Source organism: Atractosteus spatula, chromosome 2 (assembly GCF_055471065.1).
Source record: "Atractosteus spatula isolate fAtrSpa1 chromosome 2, fAtrSpa1.hap1, whole genome shotgun sequence".
In the NCBI taxonomy this organism is placed as follows: Eukaryota; Metazoa; Chordata; class Actinopteri; order Semionotiformes; family Lepisosteidae; genus Atractosteus; species Atractosteus spatula.
The window spans coordinates 75,380,306-75,403,972 of record NC_142707.1 but is presented as its reverse complement, the minus strand read 5'-3'; the positions used below and the strand labels follow the sequence as shown (position 1 = coordinate 75,403,972).

At 37.5% G+C, this 23,667-nt stretch overlaps 1 protein-coding gene across 1 annotated transcript in view; it reads left to right on the top strand.

Annotated features, from left to right (window-relative positions):
- Window positions 1-2,777: 2,777 nt before the first annotated feature.
- The window catches only part of pex7 (peroxisomal biogenesis factor 7), a 29,790-nt gene continuing 8,900 nt past the window's right edge, over window positions 2,778-23,667 (top strand). Inside the window, exons 1-9 of the mRNA XM_088906802.1 lie at window positions 2,778-3,110; window positions 3,538-3,595; window positions 4,274-4,424; window positions 5,456-5,533; window positions 6,669-6,777; window positions 14,942-15,048; window positions 16,066-16,179; window positions 17,216-17,271; window positions 22,700-22,799. Of these exons, the coding sequence (XP_088762928.1) occupies window positions 2,993-3,110; window positions 3,538-3,595; window positions 4,274-4,424; window positions 5,456-5,533; window positions 6,669-6,777; window positions 14,942-15,048; window positions 16,066-16,179; window positions 17,216-17,271; window positions 22,700-22,799 (891 nt within the window). The 5' untranslated portion in view covers window positions 2,778-2,992. The remainder of the gene's footprint in view (window positions 3,111-3,537; window positions 3,596-4,273; window positions 4,425-5,455; window positions 5,534-6,668; window positions 6,778-14,941; window positions 15,049-16,065; window positions 16,180-17,215; window positions 17,272-22,699; window positions 22,800-23,667) is intronic.

Sequence of the window (23,667 nt, the reverse complement as noted above, 5' to 3'; positions counted from 1 at the left end):
AGAAGACCCTGCCTAGTTCAACTCACTATATGAGTGAAAGTCCAGCTAGCAGTTCTTAAAACTAGCGTAGTTTCTTTGAAAAAATGAATGGATTGTTCACAGGACAGTTTTTCTTTTCATTGTTTCTTCTGGGCTATGCATTTTTTTCTGGAACAGATTACTGTAGTTCTCTGATGCTTTTTAAAAATATTTTTCTTAAATTAAGCTTTTTTCCTAATGTCATGTGACAAAGTGTTGATTTTTTTCTTAATTATAGTTCAGCTATGCAGTAGGACTACTGTTGTTTTTATAACTTGATTGTGTGATGATAAGTGTTACAGTACAGTTACTGTCTGCCTTTTCTGTTGTAGGTTTTCAATACATTTTACAGGTCATTACAGCTGTGTTTAACAATGGTGGGGAAGTGAAACTCTGGACAATACACTGCCGAACCCCATAGATATTGTATTGTAACACAATTCCAGTTCCACAGAAGAGCCATGTCCTGACCCCCTAACAACAATATATTAACAATATAGGACTGTCACATAATAAATAATCACCTGGAAAACCCTGACATGGTTTAAACACTAGGGTTTATTACACAAATTATCATTACGAAATCTATACATCATTATAACAGTAGGTGTATGAATTCAAAATACAATGACAATGAAATTTTTCTGTTTCTCGAGTCAGTAGGACTGGTGGTGATGATGCATTCCTAGAGTTAGGTTTCAAACTTGCTCTGTAAGAAAACACTGTTAAAACATCTAGACATCTATTTAACAGCAATATGTTCTTGGAAGTTATTGGGGTTTTTTGTCTGTTTAAAAATGAAGAACGTTTGGGGAACATTTCACACTACTGCTGCTAATAATAATATGAAAAAGATGGGAAAGAAGAACTAAATCATTTTATCACTACATATATTAAAATCTTTTGTCTGGTTGAGTTATTTTTAATTAATCTAAAAGGTGTCTTTATGCTAGTTATTGTGAATTTAATTTACACTTAATTTTCATGTACAATATGCTGGTCTGCACAGACATTTCTGACTGGATTTGTTTGTAGTTTTATTTTGTTTTGTGACTGTTCTGTTTGACAGTGAAAGTTTATTAGATAGTTTTACTCAATGTAACGCACATACCAAGCTCATCAAATAATTTGCATTTGACATTGCTTACTGTGCTCAGGTTTTAGTTTGCAGAAGTTTTATTATGCAGAAAAACTGACAAAAATCATAACAAAAAATGCTATTGTGCATCATTATTGCAAAAGATTCTTCCCTTTATAAATTTTTGCAGTTTTCTTAAGAAATGGTGTAACCTCATTTCAACTCAGTTGTCACAACATAGACCATGATATCCGTGTAACAGAAGAAACAAGGGAAAAAAATCATGCCACAGTGAACTGAATCCATAGCACTGAGACTAGCACAGTACTCCAGTGCCAGGGAAAAAACTATAATAGCTGACTTTTAAGTACTAATTGAGGCGGTTATAACGGGGACAGACCTCTGTGCCCGGAACCGGAATGCCCAGGAATCAAGTCCCCATGAAGAGAAGGTGAATAAGATCCATTCATCCATTTTCTAAACACTTCATCCAGTTCCAGGTCCCGGGGAGCAGGAGGAGTCTATCCCAGCAGGCAGCGGGTGCAAGGCAGGGTGCACCCTGGAGGGGATGCCAGTCCATCACAGGTGATGAACAGGTGATCACAGACAGGCACAAAAATACACAGACTCTCACCAGGGCCAATTTTCCCAGAATCCTATCAACATATCTGTACAGTATGTCCTTTGACCATGGGAGGAAACCGAAGCACCCAGAAGAAACCCACCAAAACATGAAGTGAACATACACACTCCAAGCAGATAGCACCCCAGGAAAGGATCCCAGGGCTCCAGCAATGCAAGACAGCAATGCTTAACCCCTGCACCACCGTGCCACCTGTGAATAAGATCATCAGCAAAAAAGTGCAACACTGCATAAAGTCTCTGATAAAAGAATTTAGGTACAGGGTCTGATAAGGGGTGATAGTGATCCGATATTAATTTTTTCTTCATCGTTATCACCTAGACAACAAATAGGCCTCCACCTGCCTGTTAGATACATGGTAATTTAACAGTACTTTTAAAAAGTAATGAATAACCGAAAAGCTCAGAAATTATTATTTTATATCAGATTGCAAAATTTCATTTGGATTGATATCTGGTGGGCCACATCATTATTTGCCAAAAGTATTTAATTAATACGGATTCCACACATTTATAAACACACCAATATACTGTATACTGTATGTGCAACATTGACGCACACGTACATATATGTGCAACAACAGTGACACCTGGTGATGACTGTTGAGATCATCGCTTTGAAATGTATTTTGAAAATAATATGAAACGACATCGGTAGCGTTGAAATGATAAATCGCGTTATAGGAGCTCACTGTAATAATAGTTCACACAAAAAATGCCAATATTAAGAAAAGTTACATATCACTAAATGACATAAGGCCCATCTTGCTCATTTGGAAGGATTTTTATATCATAAACATGAATGTATTTTGTGCTTTGCAATTGATTTATCAAGTGTATTACAGCCCCGTGTTCAAGTTAACTCGGACAACCGGGCTGGTTAATTTAATACTAAATTGTGACCAGTTGAAGAGCTTCCTGGTACATGACCAATCACAGCGCCGCCAAGAAACGACCAATCACAGCCCTCAAAAAAAGAAAGACCAATCACAGCGCTCGAAAAGAGACCAATCACAGCACCAATCAGAGCTGTGCGCTTCCGCAGAGGCTGCTGGGAGCAGGAAGTCGATTTCGGCCGTGAGATACTATGAACTATTACGAGCCTGTAGTAAATAAGGTTATTTAGTTTGATTTAAATCCAATTCGTGTCAGTTGAATTTGAGTACCTTATGTCGTTTGTATTGGAGATGCAAGCGGCTGTTATGTTTAAGACGTAGGCAAAGCGGGCGAGACTGGAACAAAGCAGTAAGGTTAATGGCTGAAGTAACGAGGACGTTCCGGTCCCCAGCTCGACACGGTTATGCAGTAGAAGTGTCCCCGTATTTTCCCAACAGGCTGGCCTGTGCCACGTCTCAGTATTACGGAATAGCAGGTGACCCTTCATTCAGTCGTCGTGATCGTGGTTATCCTGCATGAAGTTCGCATAAGTGTGACCTGAAATGGTCAAAATGTACATTTCAGGCTTTTTTTTAAATCACGTTTTCATATTTATATTAAAAACAACTAATTCTTCTATAATAATTGAAGAGTTTTTTTTTAGTACATGTAAGGAAGGGTCATTTTAAAAATAAAAGTAATATTACACAGGTGTAAAAATAAACAGAGAAAATTGTGATAGCATTTCTGAATCAAAAAGCTTGTTGTGTCTTAACCTCTGTATAGATCTGTTCACAGCACCATAAGTCCTTTAATATTGTAAACCAAAGCAGAAAAGCACCCAGAAAAAAAAGCATACTATGTAATACTGCCCCCTCCAAAAAAAATCTTCACAGCTTATTTTTTGTTTTGTGTTTGTTCAGGTTGTGGAACACTGCTGGTTCTGGAGCAGAATGACATTGGTATTTCTCTCATAAAGAGGTACATAAAACTACTCGTTGCCAAGACTGATTTATTACGATAATTGGTTTTTACTGATTTTTTATATATATATATGAAACAAAGACAACGCTATTCATAGATAATTTCAATATCATCCTCCACAATGCAAAAAACACTGTGTTCCTGTTGAGAAAATAGGGACACACATCTTTGTGAGCACATGCTGAAAACCATCTATTTTTTATTTTGAATAAAAGTCTTTGTGTTGATCATATTGGTTCCGTTCAAGAGAGACGTTCTGGAGATGTGGGGTACAGGTTTCATAATGGAAAGCTTGTGCGTTCAAACCCCAGGTGGGGACAATGATGTTGTACCCTAAGGCTTTTCACTTAGACAGCTCGAGTGAAATGCGCATCTGTATTAATGAGCACAAGTTTAAGTCCGAGTAGAGAGCTGCATCAGCATGCCTAGTCTGCAAAGGGACAGGTAAAGGTTTTCTCCATGCTGAAAAGAGAAGAAAAATACAACGTTTCGGCTGTGGAGCTTCAGGCTTCACTCCTGACAAAGGCTCCACAGCCAAGATGTTGTCTTCATTTTTCTTTTCCTTTCAGCATGGAGAAAACCTTTACCTGTTCCTTTACACGTCTAAGTCTCTGTAGATAACAGAGTTGGACTGATAAGTATTATAACCCTGAGCTGTGCCCCCTTCTTGTTCAGTTTTGACTGGAACGATGGCCTTTTCGACGTCACCTGGAGTGAGAGCAACGAGCACGTGCTGGTGACAGGGAGTGGAGACGGATCTCTCCAGATCTGGGACACAGCCAATCCCCTGGGACCGCTGCAGGTGTTAAAGGAGCACACGCAGGAGGTGACAGTTTTTACCCGGGCACAGGCTGCATTTCTGGAGCCTGTCCGGTCTTTCTCACAGACACACTGGTTGGTTAATTGGCTTCTGTGAAAACTGGCCCTGCTGTGAGTGCTTGTGTCCATGTCTGTGTGGGCCCTGCGATGGACTGGCATCCAGTCCAGGGTGTATCCCGCCTGCCTTGCGCCTGTTGCTTGCTGGGACTCCCCAGTGACCCGGAATTGGATAAAGATAAAGATTGGAAAATGCAGGGATGGACATGCCACATCATTGACTGACTGTTCTCACTGTTCTTATTATTAGATTACAACTTGGTAGTTAATCATGTGGGTCAATTGGCATGGTCTTTGTAGGATAAAAAGCATCTATGTATTTTTATTTTCAGTTTAGTCTTTGTAAATAATAATACCAAGCTGTAATACAATCAGATACATTTGTAATGATAAAAAATATGGTTCCATTTCTGTTGTCAAATTTATAGAATAGCTCTTGGCTTTTTTTCTTTCTTTAGAGTATCTATTCAAAGTTGCATTTGTTATTTTGCACTTTTTCTTATAATCAGTAAAAATAAAACGGTATACATTTTAATTTTCTCAATCTCTTTCTAGGTCATAGGGCTTTTTTAAATAGTTCTTACTGAAAGTTGGTCTCTGTAATGTTTTAAATAAACATTACACACCTGAAGAAGGCTCCACGGCCGAAACGTTGTGTTCTCTTTCTTCTTTTTTTCAGCATGGAATAAACCTATTACTTGTTCCTTTGCATGTTTTAAATAATGCTTATGGGTATTATTTTAACCCAAGCCTGTGGATATTCAAGTAGGTATCTGCGTCAGCATTTGTAGGCTGCAAACAAACAAGTACAGGTTTATTCCATGCTGAAAGGAGAAGAAAGGAAACATAAAGTTTCGACTGTGGAGCCTTCTTCAGGTGTCAAGGTCTTCTTCATTTGTTTTATGAAGCCTGTAGATATTCTCTTTGTTTGTTTTGTGAAGTTGAATGACTTCATGTATATGAATCCCTCTGTGTGTGCAGGTGTATAGCGTTGACTGGAGTTTAACCCGTGGTGAAACATTCGTAGTTTCTGGTTCCTGGGACCACACTGCTAAAGTGGTAAGATGTCTCAAACGTTTATAGCCTTAGAATCATATAGTGATGTGTACACACAGAAATAACTGAAAAGGCTTCTTCTGACTTGTGGTGTTGTTTTGAAATATCCTGGATTGATATGATTTTGTTATTTCTTCCATTTAGCTTTGATTGACTATGCCAGATTTTGAAAAAGAAATACCAGATATCACTATTTTGTAAACATGAAAACAATTAATTATTCAGTTCCACTTTACACACAGAGAAATCATCCTCACTGTGTCAAACATAAATGTTAAGTAGATACAGTAATTGCTGCAGATAGCACACTTGACACTTCATTACAATAAGCAGCCTTTGTGGAGTGAATACTGTTGCTTCCCTCTTATTATAGAAAAAAAATAATACTATAGGAGAAATAAAATACATTAATAAATAGATGGGAGTAGATATGTGTGCGACACACAGGAAGCCAGTCGCTGTGGCAGATGTCTAAACGTGGGCTGGGATAAACCAGACGCATTCCTAGTTCTGCAGGAGTTGGGAGTGTACACGGCTGATGGCTGACTGAAACACTAAGTTTTCCTATACCTTTGCATCATTCCATCTGCTCACTGATACTGAATGCCTGCCTCAGCCCAAAAAAAGTCAGAGAGAAAAGAACAGAGGATGGTCATTATAACTACTTGCATGAATTTGATACCCATCGCTTGCCTTAGTGCCGCAAAAGCGACTATGTGCCGATGCCAGTGTTTTCCCAGATGGATTGTTTGGCCTCTTGCCACTGAAAGAAATGCCATAAGACATATTGAACCTTTAGTGCATATCTTTTTTCATCCCACAATCAAATCTATTCCATTCCATTCCTCTGCCATTTTGAATTATTCTGCCTTTTGTGAACTGGTGCTACTAATGGTCAAATGAATTGACCGGGTTGATCATGTCTGTTTAATCAGTAAGATTTTTTAATCATCTCAATTATCAGAGCATTTTGAGATAAACGAAGTTGGAAGAAATACTTAAAAGGAGATTATTTTAAGATCAAGGATTGCAATATATTGCAAAAGTGCAAGAACTATTTTATTATGCAGGAAAAAATAAAAACGTAAATGTGTCTGGTTGAAAATCTTTAAGTACTCCCCTGTTTATGTTTTCTCAGTGGGACCCAGAAATTGCCAAGTCAGTTGGCACATTTCAAGGTCATGAAGGTGTTATTTATAGCACAGCGTGGTCTCCACATATTCCTGGCTGTTTTGCTTCAGCATCTGGTGAGTCTACTGTCTTTACTAATATTCCATGTTTTATGTTTAAAAGCACAGATTTCTGTTGATTTATAGCTTTACATTTGCTACTCTTAGTAATCAATTAGCTCATGGTTAGATTAATGTGAGAGTTGAGCACCTTTTTTACTGGCTGAGCAGAGTAATTATCCCAAAGTACCACAAGATGTCACTGCACACCTGCGATTTTAATGACCACATCGTCGGCATGAATGTTCCAGCCCTGGAGAGTCTCCTTCGTGAGGCCGAACAGGCGGAGATCGGACTGCTCCAGAGCGCAGCCCTGAGCAGGATTTCAGTGCTGATGTACTGAATGCTTTGTACTGTGGCAACTGGCTGTAAAGTTTCAGAATGAAGTGAATGCTACATGAGGCAATGTGCATATTTCTGGCTTCAGTTTTGTTCCCAGACGTACAGGAGGAGTTTCACTCACCCCTGGTTTTGTGGTATACATTGATGTGGAAGCCAGGGGTTTGTCACACTCAGAAGTGAAGTGTAACTGGCGTAACATATCCTGACCTATCCAGGAGCCTGTCAGCCTTCCTGCTGCAGGCGATGGTACTGTAGGTGTTTCAACCGCATGGATGCCCACCAGCAGTCAAGGTCGTAATCATTTTGACTTTGGTGCTGACAAATGCCAAAAAAGCACTCACACTGCTTTAGAAGACTCCTGCATGTTCTCAAATGGGTCTGTTTGGGGTTATCAGTCAGTATTTCTGGCGGTGCCAGCACACAACACCTGACGTGATGGGTGACTCCTCTCTGTCTGATGATTTCATTGGGACAGCACAACTGCTGGCTCTGCACATGTCAGTCTGGTACTAAGCAGTCAACAAGTGATTTATTCTTCATGTTTACATTTTGGACAGCATACAATTGTATGAAAAACATGCACTGTTAGCACCAGTAAAATTATTTTTATAATTTACCTTTATATAAATAGTGCATTTATTGAACAACATCAGCTATTTTTGCATGACAAAAGACACCAAATAAACATTTTTTTTCTCAGAAAGCAGTTCAAATTTTAAATGGTACGAATAACCATTCCTTTGCCCTATGAGTGGTCATATTTTTTGCTTTTTGAGCCTTAATTTAATTAGTAAGTAAGAAACATAAAAATGTATGTAGCCCAGTGAGAGTGCATTCAAGTTTTTCAAAGCAGTCTTGTGTACTTCCAAGAGAGACTATGGTGCAGTGCAGAGAGCTTTCACTCTCCCCAAGTAAAAAGTGTCTTTGTCTTATTACACGGTATATAAGAAATGTGTAAGCTATTCTTAGTCAAACGTATTGATGTTAAAACTAGTAATAATACCAATATATATTTATCTTTTGGCTATTAATTAGGCATAGGAGAATAAAGAAAGGGTTATTTGTAGGGAAGTTAAAATACTATGCACAGCATCGAGAGGATGACATCACTCAAAAATCCAAATCCTTGAGATTTTTATGTTTCAGGATTTTTAAAAAATCTCCAAACCACTTAATAAATGAGCCAGTAATGCTAGCAAACAGGAGCAGTCGTTCGTGTTAATACAGTGCTCAGTAGTCTATCAGTTAGATAGAACAAAAAGTTCATCTTGGTATAGTCCCTGTTCTAAATTTAGGCACTAATACAGAAAATCTGCATAAAACCAAGTCAACTAAGTACATAAATCATCTTATGTGAAAAGTTATGTTTATATATACATATATATATTTTGCTTTAAACCAAAATATACATAATTTAATGCTTCTTATTTCACATATCATTTAGTTTTAAAACCTGAAATTGTCAAGTACTCCCTCCTTTCTTGGTCCAGTTTGTGAAAGGTAGTTTGATAGTCTCACAGGCATACTTGACATAAACCCCAGAGGACCTAAAGAGAAACACTATCCTCCAGCAGTCACCAAATCAATTATCTCATTTTCGCCACCAAGTGACAGCAGAAGAAATTAATATGCTAAGAGTTTATACTATTAGTTGTAACATTTATGGGCTCTATTTATGGCTTGGAGAAGATAAGTTACTGGAGTAGTACTTGAAAGACAAAGATCACTTTGCTGATTTTACCTGCACAATCACCACTTTGCTGATTTTACGTACACAGTCATCACTATGCTAACTTATTTGAAGTAGGTAGCTGCGTCAGCGGCTGCAAAGGAACAAGTAAAGGTTTATTCCATGCTGAAAATAGAAGAAAAGAAACACAACATTTTTGCTGTGGAGGCTTCTTCGGGTGTGGGAGAGAGGAACATCGGCAGTAGATAAAGCATGGGAGGACAACAGCTGGGAGTGGAGAGGAGGAGGGAGCAGGAGACGAGCAGAGTGGACACTCAGGGGGTGTGAATTCGAGAGAAGTGAGGAGAGGTGTGAAGTCAAAACCTGCAAATGAATAGAGAGGATTAGAAAGAAACGGGTCTGTCGTTGAGAGAAGGGGGAAGTTGTGAACCTAGTTTCAGGATAGTTCTGGTTTCGGATGTCTTTTTGGAGAGATCTTTGATCCTCACAGCCCTGACTTGTTCCCTCAGACAGTCTCCCAGTCTCCTTCCTGTCTCACCCATGTAGATAGCTGGGCATTTTCTGTCAGAGATGCAGTAAATAAGGTTCCTGGAGGTACAAGATGTCATCTGAGTGATCTGGAATTGTCCGTAGGGCCCTTGAATGAGTGTGGTATTGGACTATGTACTATACTAACTTTACCGGCAGTCATTAATGAATCTCTTGCATTTCAGTTCTGGGTTTTCCCAGTCCCGGAAAGCCTGGATGCTGTTTGGAGCAGACTTTGCATCCCTGACGGAGACCTTTACTGCATGACATTTTATTAAAGCATTGATAGAGTGCCAGCGAATCAGCCCAAATTTCATCAGGAACAGATATTGTAAAAGATGTAAAAGATTAAAAGTGCCATCAGGATAACTGTTGCTACACAGTGCGGTGGCTCTGTGGCTCAGGATCTGTGGCTCAGGATCTGCGCCTGTGGCTGGAAGGTTGCCGGTTCGTATCCCGCGGCCGACAGAGGAATCCTACTCCATTGGGCCCCTAAACAAGGCCCTTAACCCCAGCTGCTCCAGGGGGACTGTACAATGGCTGACCCTGCACTCTGACCCCAAGCTTCTCTCCCTGTCTGTGTGCCTTATGGAGCGCAAGCTGGGGTATGCAAAAAGACAAATTCCTAATGTAAGATCACTTTATTAACCATTTCAATTTCTTGTATTAGGAATTTGTCTTTTTTGCATACCCCAGCTTGCTCTCCATGAGACACACAGGGAGAGAGAAGCTGGGGGTCAGAGCGCAGGGTCAGCCATTTATACGGCACCCCTGGAGCAGCTGGGGCCTTGCTCAGAGGCCCAACGGAGTAGGTTTCCTTTACCGGCTTCGGGATTTGAACCGGCAACCTTCCAGCCACAGGCACAGATCCTGAGCCACAGAGCCACCGCTCCGCCCGAGGAAATACGAGGATTTATTATGGCCAATAAAGTGATCTTATTAACAGTAGATTTCACTATTCAGAAAAAATAAAAACTCAGTGATGTCCTATTCTTGATTCAGACAGTATCAGACATAAAAATGCAGACAACAAAGAAGAACTGAGCATCATTTTATGATGCCTTCATAAGAACTGACAACTAACTAAATATGTAACAAAAATAACCATAAATTAAGCTCAAATTGATCCCAAGATATTGCAAGAAAGTCACTCGGTCCGTTAAGAATCTCAAACTTTGACACTCTATACCTTTCAAAATGTTGATTCACTCAAGTCATATTCTGGAACGTTTTTTAAACTTACATAACTTCATAAGTAAGTCTTTTCATAGTAATTGCAGAATGTGGTGTATTAGGTGTGTTTTGACTTCTTTAATTATTGTTTTGTACACCACAAACTTTTAGTAAGGCAGTTGAAAGACACACCTGAAGAAGGCTCCCCAGCTGAAACATTGTGTCTCTTTTCAACATGAAATAAAGCTTTACTTGTTCCTTTGAAAGATAATGCCTCATGGTCTGATGTTTCATGGAGGCTACTGGTAATTAATAAATGAATAAATTATTAAGATCAGATATAAGAATGTATTCATTGCATTCAATGACTGATTGATTGACCCATTGATGACTGCAGAGAATAGGATTATAGTATCAGGAGAATATCATAAAGATGCCATTGACCCAAAGTATTTATAGCTCCACATACAGTTTTTCCTAAAAATAATATTTGCTTAAAAATAAACTCATTGCAATTTAAAGTGGATTATTCACAATCTTTTTATGTGCCTGTCCGTTATTTCTGTAATGAAATGCATTAGCGTTAGTCTGTAAATGAAATTGTAGTCGTTTAATTTTTGTTACAATTAATGTGAGGATTTATTAGTGAAGTAACCAATCTAAAAGTATTGCAAGTACAATTCACTGTTGCTTAAAGGAAAAAGGAAGAAATCAATGCTCCATGAACTGAGCTTTATTTTTTATCTTTTTACCTGCAGCAGAAGCTCTAGCACAAAAGTGCGTATGACAGTGTCAGATTGTTTACCTTTGATATCACGTCTGTTTCTGCTACGTGCTTAGCTGTCACAGACAAAGTACAATGCTTGGCTCCATTATTGTAAGCTTGCTGTTTGACAAACTCTTTGTTTCTTTGTGCACACAGCAGTTGTAGTGGCTGAGGACTTTCGTTACAAAAATTAAGGGAATGGTAGTCAGTTTCCCAGCTGGTAGTGTCCATGTTTATCTGTAATCAAAAAGGTACAGCCTCAAGCTTCTAATTTAGTAAACATTAAGTTACAACACTTAACAGAGTGATGTCAACAGCTGTTTGTCATTCCAGATAAAATGCAGGGTTACTAGTTCAGGATGTGACGCTGTAGCCTAGAGGCTGATAAATATCAGTTTTCTAAAGAAAACATAATGGGGTGGAAAATGTGATTAAAGAAGTGACATAAATAATAATGACGTTTTTGGCAGAAAAGGTATTTTGAAACTTATAAAGGACCCCTGACTACTAGATAGCAAACTGAAAAGCTGAAAATTGGGTATGCTTGTGTGGTCACAATGAAATATTCATGTTTTAATCAACAAGGAGGACAATGTTAAATTGGTTGAAGAGTTGGTATGATATCACAGTGTAATACAAACAGTGAGAGGTCTAGAAATTTGCAAAAAGATGTTTCTGGAAAACTTTTAGTACATCTGTACTTACAAGAAATTAACGTGCTATTGTAAGAATGGCTATAAAGTTTTTGAGCAAATATGATAATGAAAATACAGTGCCTTGCAGAAGTATTCAGACACTTTTACCTTTCTTTTCATCCTTTGCTTTAAAGCTTGCAAAAAATTAATTAAGACCTGTTTTTTCACCTTAGATATATTGTTCGCATTGGGTGATTTCTATCAATGTCACATGCTGGGTGTTTGATTCATGCATTTATGACATCAAGCGCAGCCTAATTCTCTTCTTGGGAAGTTGCAATGTGTCCAGATCTTTGCAACTAGACTTATCTAAATCTCAGACTTATGGTGACTGTGTTTTCTCTATCACTGCTCCATTGACTCTCTGAGAGACAAATTCTTTGACTCTCTTCAAATCTAAACTTAAAATTTACCTCTTTACCAGGGCCTAAGTCTGATTGCCTAACAGTTTATTCTGCAGGTTCTTGTTTCATTTTATGTGCTGGGTTCCAAGCATGTAAAAAGATACCAGAGCACCTTTTTTTCAGCAGCTGAACAGGTTTGCTCGAGATGATACTAGTGGGGCTACTATGGTGACAGCTGTTAAACAGTTTTCATATTTCACTTCAGTTGCCATTCGCAGCTCATGTGGCTGTGCTATTTCTTTATAAGTTATAAAACTGTTGTTTTAAGCCTTGCTAAATAGGTTTGCAAGGGTAACATAACCTTTTGTCTTTGGACACTACCATACAGTGTCCTCCATTTATACTCCCAGTGAAACAAGAATATCAGATAAAATAACTGCTTACAATTATTCTTAAAATCTTACTCTGTTTCCTTGTAGCATTGCACGAAGAAAAGTTATATTAGTCTTAAACAATTGACACCTTATTTGATTTTTGTATTATTAATAGTCCAGAACACATAAGGCTCAGATTTATTCACAGGCTGTAGTACAGTATATACCATACGTTTTAGATTTCTATAAACAAGACGTTATCTAAGATGTAACTCATATAACTACTTTTTATAATTATTTGTGGTCCTTTTTCATCTGAGATATGAATAATTCTGAAGGACATTGTATCTGCATATATATATATATGTATGTATTACGTTATAGAGGTTCAGATTAGGCTTCTCTCCTGCAGTGTCTTGACTTTCAGAAACATTATGAATTTGATTTAGCTGTATTTCTTTGATTTTTTTTAGATGTATTGCAGTCTTGTCATAGCAACAATTACATGTTTATGAATATTTATATGTTCTATTTATATTTAATATACAATATGTGCTATGTATATTCAGTAACAATTAGCAATTCATTTATCCACTTCTAGGAAAGCTGTATTTAGACAAATATGGTTGAAGGTAAAGGATTATCAGGAGTCTGCAGAATCGTTAGTCTGCATAATCATTATGATACTTTATTTGCCATGAAGAAATTAACTAAAGTTATACAGACAATATAAGCCTCTCACTAATTGTTTTGAACATGCTGTATGTTTTTAAATTGGTTCTTGTTTTGGTTCATGATCTCTTATCATAGCAAATCTGTCTGATTGCTCACTAGCTTAGAGTCATCCTTTAGTTTAAGTGTCCTGTAAGGCTCCGTTTGAATAAGAGATCAATATTTACACAAAGAAAAGTTTAAGTTAACCCTCAAGCAACTCACAAATCACAGTTTTATATGTATGTAGTTAAGCCATATTTAAGCTGTTCTATAAAAAGAATATTGACATCAATAATGTTTGAAGCTTGTGAACAGTTTTAGTGAACTCTTCATTATATATTTTGAATCTACATTGTTGTGTTTTTTTTAGCTGACTTGCACATGATTTTTTTCAAATCACTGTTCTTTAAGATGGGGTTGGGACACTTTATTTTTTCAGATGGAAAGCACTTTCTTGATGCATGTGAATGCACCTATTTAGGTTTATAAATTAACATTTTGAAACATTGTGAATGCAGCAAGAACTGTTAGCTTATGATGAGGCAGCATTCGTTTTGCTTCTATTTCTTTAGTAAAAATAGCAGACGAACAGACTGCCCTTTGTTTAAGACTGTCAAAGGGCTTGTTTTTATTTTTTATGATGTCACATTTTACTCAAGCTAAGTCAGTGCAATGTGAGAAAACCGAGCAGAAACTAACGGTCTTTGCATTTGTTGCCAATTTAACATTGATGACTTGTTTGAGAGAGGATTTGGACTGCATGTTTGCATTACCTTGAATAAATGTGTAAATAATCATTTGTTGGTAAAAAATAAACTTTCATCATATTTCCACAATAGATTTGTTAACCCCCACTATAATTATGAAAATTACAATTTCTTACCAGGATACCCGTGTTTAATAGCTGGCCTTTTCTTAAACAAAGCAGTTTATATCTACCAAATCATTATTTCTTGAGATGCAATGGTGTATGAAGTAGAAAAAAAACACAATTAGGGATCGGTGTATATGCAATAATAAATGAACCCCTAGTTCACATACCACAATTAAGGGGATAAATTGAACCTAATGGTTGAATAATTGAGTAACAGGTGAACAAGAACCAAGACAGTGCTGTCTGTCTAAATAGTGGCCATAACTTTGTGAATTTGCTGACTTCCTATGACTGCTTGGCCTGCAAAGATCTTCCTCCTTAAGAGCAACCCAGAAAACCATCCAGAAGGTCATGAAGAGCCCCTCTCGTTGAGGCTACTGGTGTTGATCATGCCTCCACCATCAGGAAAAGACTGAACAAGAATGGTTCTCATGGGAGGACAGCCAGGGCGCAGCCACGGCTCTTTAAAGAGAACATTATCTTCTCTCTCAGGTTCACCCAAGAGGCCCTGGACGATCCACAGGAGTTAGAAGTCGAACTTTCTGGCCACTGTGAGACATGTTGCAGAACGTTTCAAAAATAATCAAAATAAATATCCTTTGCTGTCTCTTTAACAGGAGCATAAGATACCAGATACCAGAACATAAAGAAAACAGCTCTCAGGATGTTTTTGTTTCTCCAGGTGACAGTACTTTAAGAATATGGGACCTGAAAACAGGAGGGTCTAGACTGGTGATCCCCGCCCATCAGGCTGAGATACTGAGCTGTGACTGGTGCAAATATGATCAGGTAACATGGAGGTTTATGTACTTACAGTATATTGAACCTACATCTTTTAATTATAAGTCTCAGTATCACACTGTTGTAATGCTTTGACGTCTAAGAAAATGAAATTGAGCATGTGTGACATGCAAGTAGAATCTTTTATTAATCTTAATAATATAAAAAATAAACGTTTTGCAAAAAAGTAAGCACAGGGCAGCAAGGTGGATAGCTTCAGGGTGCTGGGTTCTTTTCTGGCTGTGTCTGTGGACAGTTCGCATGTTCTCCTGGCTTTCTCCCTACACTTCCTCCTACAGCCCAAAGATATGTCCCTGTGCCTGCCGAGCTTGTCCCTGGTTTACAGTCGTCCTCTCAGTGTTTCATGAAAATGGACAGATAGGTGACAAGGTTCCTATAAACTGCTGAATTTAAGAAACTCTGTATCTGTCCTTTGGTTTCCAGATTATTAGTCTTTATGAAGACACCGCTTGGCTAAGCGCTGTAGTTCTCTTTCCCCTGTGGGGTTCACACTGCTGCTAGTAATGACAGAAAATGACAAGGAAATAGAAAGTCATTAAGGCCATTTCAATGCTTAGTCATTTGTTTTTTTTAATAAATGAAAATCACTCATGCAGCTGAAAATTAAAAGGCAATTTAAAAAAATCTCAATATACTGTATAAAATCCCATTTCCCCAATACAGCATTTATTTCACAAAAAAAACAACATACAAAAAATAATTTTGAACCTAGAATTAAGCTTGTGGATTTCAGATATGCTTTTGCTATAATATCCACTGATATTTTTGTGCTGCATTTAAAAATGGATGAAAGTGAAAATTTGGATAGAAGGCTTTTATGTTTGATCACTGATCGTTTTCTGGTTACTTTTCTGTTTGTGTCCCACAAACCACAAACTTTTTCAAAAACTTGAAACTGTCAGTACCTTAGACTCCCCTTTTTGCATGCTGGCCCCATAGCAAGAAAACCTGTTACTAAAGTTCCTCAGTTATAACCTAAACAGAGATGATTGCTTTTTCGTTCAGAACCTGATTGTTACCGGCGCAGTTGACTGCAGTCTGCGGGTCTGGGACTTGCGTAATGTGCGACAGCCACTGTCTGAGCTGACAGGTCATACTTATGCTGTAAGAAGAGTGAAGGTGGGTAACACTCTGTTTCGTTTGTCTGCAGAGATGTGGCATGTTTTTAAAAACACGTGTCTGTGCTTTAAGGTGCTTATACACCAGGAACAATTGTCCAGTATAAAACGTTGGGTTTGAGTTAAAATTCTGCACACTATGGCTATTTCAAGATGTATGTTGTCCACTTGCTCAATGATGCAGTTGAGTTACAATATATATCTGGTACACATTGTATAAATGCTCCAATTTTCAGATGTTAAAAGATACTTTAAATAAAGTAAATATAAAAAAATATGCATTTTCTCCAGATATACCTGCTATTACTTATGGCAGGTGTTGTACTTCATACGTTAGACATCACTGCTCACTTTATAAATCCAACAGAACAAGTTGCATGCTGGTTGTTATTTAAGAAATAAAAATGTTACCCAAGCTCAAAACAGGAAATAAAACCTCCAATATATTGACTTACATTTAAATTATGCTTGACCAAAGCTTTTAGCTGATGACAGTTTAGCAGGCAATCTTTAATTGTATGTTTCTTTGTGTGTTGCACTTCAGTATATTTTCAGCATGTTTTTACCTGCTGACAGATACGGACTTTTAAAAGGATTGGTTTAGTTCAGCTAAGCAAAAAGAGAACAGTAGCTTGTTGGATGAAATGCCAACCAATTATACAGACTGAAGAAACAAATATCACCACATTTTTTAAAATAACCTGTACTGTATAAAAAATGTTATTTCCCAAAACAAACATTACTTTCATTTTATATAAAACACAAAAACTGAATACAAGACTGCAACCTGTTTTATCTCAAGATCTGTTACCTTACATGTCTATACATTGCTTTTTTAGTTTTTAATTGTATATTTTTGTTATTTTTGTGTTAGACTTTATCTAAATCACTTATCAAATGCATAAAGATATTTAAAATATATACAAATATGTATGTAATATATGTACCCCCCTTTCTCTGATTTTATGATTTCTGAAATTAATTTGAAGAAATAAGCTTTTAATGTCTATGTGACGAGACATTTTCTCTACTTTCAGTTCTCCCCATTTCAACTCACCATGCTGGCATCCTGTTCATATGACTTCACTGTGAGGTAACTGCTGTCCTCAAAAATAGTGTAATCAGATAGACTGTTTCTTTCTGTGGCACTGAGAAACACTGAGGCTTATTGTGTGAAATTCATTCATTGCCAGCGTGATCAGAAGAAAATATGAAAACATTATTAAATATCTTAAGAGAAGACAATATCTTAGCGAAATTAAATATCTCAAGACAAGTCCTGTTTTTGTGGAATAATGTACATTGATTTAATTATATGTTTTAAATTTGAGATATTCTTCAGCTGAAGAAATTATTCTTCAACCTTCGGCAGACCACAGTTAACAGATTTGGGATTTGGCTTGTGAAGGTGTTACGGAAAAACTCTGTAGTTATAAACTAATTTTGATGTAAAAATGACTAAGGAGAATATTGCTATTGCGTTTTCACACAGAAATGTCTCCCATTTATCAAGTTAACTGACTCGTACAAATTCCACTTTCCTTTCTATAGCAGACCTTTTCTGAAACTCATTCGTATCTGTGAAGTTATGGGTCCTTGCATTCTAGCTTACATTCTGAAAAAACGTAAAGGTCATGCTCAACCGTATAAAGAAACCTGGCATGCTGGAATGTCCTCAGACATTCAGGTTTAAGAGTAAATGTCTTTAGTCATATGTTTGCAACTGGGGTTAACAAACCAAAAAAGAAATTGTCTACACAGAAAATAAATTTTCAGAAGTTGCAGTATAGCTTCAGCCATGCCAGGTGTTATAAATAAGGTTCTTTTAAGGTTTGGGGCGGCACAGTGGTGCAGCGGTTGGCATTGCTGCCTTACAGCCCTGTGGCCCCAGGTTCAGTCCCGGGGGGCTGTATATCCTGTGTGTTCTCCCCGCGTTTGCCTGAGTTTCCTTCGGGGGCTCCGGTTTCCTCCCACAGTGCAGCTGGTACTGTAGGTTAATGGGGGTCTGGTATGAGTGTGAGTGTGTCTGTGTGTGCCCTGCACCCTGTCCCATTGCTTGCTGGGATAGGCTCAGGTCCTCGTTCCCTGACTTGGAAAAAGCGGTTAGAAAATGGATGAGTGAAAGATTTCTTCTCAGACTGTAAAACTATTACTCTTCTTGTCCATGAAGATGTATTCACTTATTAAAGGAACAAGTAAAGTTTTATTCCATGCTGAAAAGCAAGGTGCGGGGTCACCCGCAGATGGCTCCATAGGCGAAACGTTGTGTTTCTTTTCTTCTCTTTTCAGCATGGAATAAACCTCTACGTGTTCCTTTGCAGCCTATGCATGCTGACGCAGCTCTCTGCTTGAACTACTTCACTTATTTAAGCCTCGCCATTTCTGCCCCTGATTAGTTCTCCTGAGGTCATGACAAGTAATGAACACAAAGTGAAGATATTTCGACAACTAGCATTGCACATCATGGGGTGGAGCCTGACAGGCACACACTTGCTAACCTTGTCATGTAGTGACTCCTTTGAAAGATTTTGAACAAGAGCAAGATAAACCAATGCCTCTTGTTCTGTTCAACATCAAATAGAATAAGAGACATTGGCACCACTGTACAAAGAAGATGTAATAGTTAATTTACTTTTTGATGTTCGTTTTGATGGCTGTTTCCTCATTCTTAATTCAATGTTTTGATTTATTTGTGTGGCTGTTTCCTTTCCCTGGTAATGATGGCTGCTAGCAACCAAACACGCAAGATGGACTGCATGGCGCCTTCTTGTATGTTTGCTTTCGTAAGGTCTTATGTCATTACTAAGGCAAAAGGGAAACCACAAATCACACAACTGGAAAGCAGTCAGGCTGGTGGATATTGTACTCACGCCAGATTATTTTATTGATCATGGCTATGGCTTTTCCTTGGACTCTTGAAAAGATTACTGAAGGAGCTCTTTCATTAGAACATGATTCATTGTTCTCTGTGGAGAGATTATTCAAACTCTTTTTTAATTTTTTCCCTTCTTTTTTTTTCCAAGTGGCTCAGGACCAGCCTAATTGCTTTCTTTAATTTAATACCCATTAGAGTGTCAGGACCTGTGAGCTCAAAATGCTGAAAAACCTTTCAAAGGTAAAATGCTTCACTCTGTAAGCTTTTATATTCCTTATAGGAAAGTATGGAGTGAATAGAGCTGTGACAGAAATGGTGATAGAAATAAGTCATGAGAGGAAGGTGAATGGTTTTGTTACCTCAGCATTAAAAATAATGCTAAAATTGTGTTTAGTCTCAGTGAACTAGATCTGTTGTATTACTATGAAAATTAGTTTGTTCATTCTGGAAAAAATCCTTATTTGGGGGTTGAAAAGCATACTGAGATGGAATTCAAAAGCAAGCATGAATAAGCAAAAATGCCAAGCATAATTGCTCTGTGTTACCTCAGGCTGCACGGCCTAGTAACATGTATGATATTTATAACTTTCACATGCTGTTGTTCGTCACAGCTTTTTATAATAATAATATATAATAAACTTTATTTTATATAGCGCCTTTAAAGGTGGCTTCTGAAAGCGCTTTACAGAATGACAGCAACAATAAATAAAAAGAATACACAAGATAAAACATAATTACAATATACAGAGGAGACCGTGGATGGTGGTACTAAGAAAAGCAGAGGGGTGAAGAATGGAACCAGTTAAGGAAAGGCTTTTCTAAAGAAGAAGGTTTTGAGTCTGGATTTGAAGGAGTTTAGAGAAGTTGAATCTCTGATATCCTTGGGCAGAGGGTTCCAGAGCTTGGGGGCATAACAGGAGAGAAGGCCCTGTCACCCATACAATGTAGACGGGCTTGGGGGACAGTAAGGAGAGCAGAATTAGAAGAGTGAAGGTTGTGAGGTGGGGAGTAGCGTGATAGTAGTTCAGACAGGTACTGAGGTGCCAAGCCATGCAGAGCCTTATAGGTGAGCATGAGGATTTTAAAGTCCATACGGAATTTGACAGGAAGCCAGTGCAACGACTCCAGGATAAGAGTAATGTGGTCACTTGCACTAGACCTGGTCAGGATTCTGGCTGTTGAATTTTGGACATACTGTAGTTTGTGATATTATGGGCATTTTAATGTGATATTATGGGCATTCTCTTTAATCTGGACTGCTCAGTGTCTTAATCTGTGGTGTAAAAGATTCCATCATAGATACCTGGAAGGGCACAACATCACTGCCTGTCTCGCCTCCAGCCTGTAGGCATGAAGCTGAGCCACAAGCTGCTCACAAGTAACACGAGCAAACAACATGAGCAAACAACATTGTTTTTAGTCACCCTTTGATTGATTTGTTCATTCTTCATTTGGAGATATTATTTATACACTTATTTTCTTTTTTATGCATACATTTTGTTTTTATTTGTGGTACATAAGCGTATGATATTTAAACATGTATGTGCTGTAAAAAAAAGAAACAGCTGAAGTCTAGGTCAAATTTAATTTTGGGTGTTAAGTGCATGTTAAGTGCTGGTGAAGAGACTGTAATACGAAAATGATCAAAAATGTTTACAGACTAGAATACAATCAACTTCCATGGCCATATTCTTTGTAGTTGTAAAAGGACAATAGTTTGACTGTTCAGATGTGTTAATTGTTCGAGTGGGGATCTGCATCAGCATGCGCTGGCTGCCAAGGAAGAAGTAAAGTCACAGAGAAACAACATGTTGGCTGTGGAGCCTTCTTCAGATGTGGAACAGCTGAAATGCTGTGTTTAATCTTTCTATATTTCAGGGTGGAGTTAACCTTTGTGTTAGATGTGTTATTTGGTTTGATTGTTCACACCGCCATAATGGGTGGGAAATGTTTTGCTGCATTTGTAGCAATGTTACAATTTTTCTTACTCTCCTGTTGCTCATACACTGGCGTGTTTAAAATCTCTCAAGATGCTGTGTGAATTTATATTTAAAAGTTGCTTATGATAACACATGGTTATTTAAGTAGCGTGTAACAAAAAAAAATAAACACACATCAATAATATTTAGGCTGAAAGCTTTTTAATAAACTGTTCAAGTTTTCTGTCCAAATGACTGATGAAATAGCCTAACTATACCAGCCTTTGGATAAGATGCCATTGACTTTTATGCTTGTAGCAAGCTGTTTTGTATTTTTAGTTTATTTTGAGAGATCTTCATTCAACATGTTGTGAACAGGCAATATATTTTTAAAAAGCACCTGTTGGCGCCCTGCTTTAGAAACTCCATCGGTGCATCATTTAACCGTGTTAAGCTTTCATGTTTACTTAAGATTAGCGGTCAGTCTCCTGTGTTAGCAGCAATAAAGGGAATGGGTAGTAATGTAGGTTGCTATGGTGCTGTTAAATAGCCACTGCCTTGTTAATTTACAGTAGGAAGGCAGAGTGAAGCAAGTGAGGAAAGTAAATGAAACGTGTTAGCTCATATTATTTACTGCCTAATTAGAAGAGGATATTGCTTCACTTCATTTTCCCCACAAACTGTTCCTTCAGCGATTGTTGCATTTTGTCCCTTTGTACAAAGTTCAATAGATCATTATATTTTCATGTCCTCTGGAAATATTGTTAATTTTACTCACCTCGGACTCAGTCAACTATCTGATTCAACCTGCAATTTAAAGCAAGTTGTAGGTCTTTTAATAACTGCACCCCTCAATATCTTGAAATAACGTTGTATTTATCATAGAAGATTTATATAATGCTAACAGAGACTACTCTGCTAATGTTGTTTGAGTAGGTGGTGTCTCTAAACACAAGTCTAGTCATTTTGGATGCTGTACTGTATGTATAGTAACATTTCGGCACCTAATACCAATCAAATGTTTCATCATGTTTAATGTCACATAATGTTTAATCGAATGTTTGTTTTATAGTTTCCACTGTAATGAAATCTTTAAGCAATTTGCTCAGAAAAAGTTCTTCTCTAGCTGTTCCTTCCCAGTGAAGGCAGAAATCTGAAAGGAATGTAGTGCAGACTGATTAACAAAAGACTAATGTGAATCTTTTAAAGGGAAGGATCTGGGCATTAAGATACTGTGCATGTAGCAATAAAGATTCATTCAATACACATGCTAAATGCTAAATCAGATGCACACATCTTATGCCTCCTTTTATTTTTATATTAAAATCTTTTGAAACTGATATAAATTAAATCTCATCATGTAGATCTATTTTCTATTAACAGTATTACTATATTTTTTATTTACAGTGTATAATAATGTGGTATTTACTTTTGATATTTATTTCTTATATTGACTGATTTCTTAAAATGATAAGACTGCATCTGAAGGCCTCCTACTGCAACCATAAATAACGCACTTTAGCTGTATAAACATGTTGGTATTAATGCATTCCTAATGCATTGATATCAACTGGGGTATTTTCAGGGAAGCGATTTAATTACATTTGCAAAGTGGATCAGTTTGTTCCTGTGGGCTTTGGCTGCGTCAGATCTTTTAGTGGGTGTCTTTGAAAAGAAAAACGGCCTTTCAATTAGGGGAATTGCTTTTTCTTGGTTTGCATCCACAGGTTCTGGGACTTTTCCAAGACAGAGCCTCTTCTGGAGACGGTGGAACATCACACTGAGTTTGTATGCGGGCTAGATTTCAACTTGCACATCCCCAATCAGGTATTGATCTAAGTTTGACTTTACAAAAAATTTCAACTCAATTTGACTTGTGTCTCTCGAAGTGATGGATTTCTGTCTTGTACATCTGGTATTGGAAGATAGTAGCTTAGTAATGCACTTTATTATGCTTTTAATATCAGTAATAACACTTTGATATAAATAATGGTTCCCATATAAAATAAGAACAAAAGAAAATATGAACTACATAAACCAGTAGTAGAAATAAGTCAGGGTTTCAGTTTCAACCACATGCTCAGGTAACTTTGTATAAAACCATGATTCCTGTTCTCAGTCTTAAGGGTGTTTTGCTGCGGTTTAAACTTACTTCCTCCAGTCTGAGACTCCCTGTTGATTCAGAGGAAGTCCGTAGAGAAGTCTGAATAGTTGAATGGGGTCCCCTTGTACTCTTCTCTGTCCCAGATTGGAAGGTTTAGGTCTTTTAGCTTTTCAGTTTAGGACATTCTTTTAAGGCCAGAAATGCACCTGGGCCAATTGCAGGACATCAATATATTTTTGTGTAATGTGGAGACCAAGATTGTACACAAAAGTCTAATAAGGGTCTTACAAGAGCATTGTATCTTTTATTGCTTTTGAAGATATAAATATGTCAACATATACACTCAAGACTTTTTCACAGGAAGCTTCTTCAAGCTCAGCGTTTTTGCACATCATATATTTAGATGTATATTCTACCTGTCTGCACTGTAATGTAACACTACATTTTTTCATGTTAAATGTAGAAACTTACCTGTCATCTGTAAGCTGCTTGCCTGGTGTTGGATTTTGTCAAAGTCTTTTTACAGTGCTAATTCCTCTCTTTTAGAATCATGAGTGAACTGGATTCGTTTATTCACAATAACAGAATATA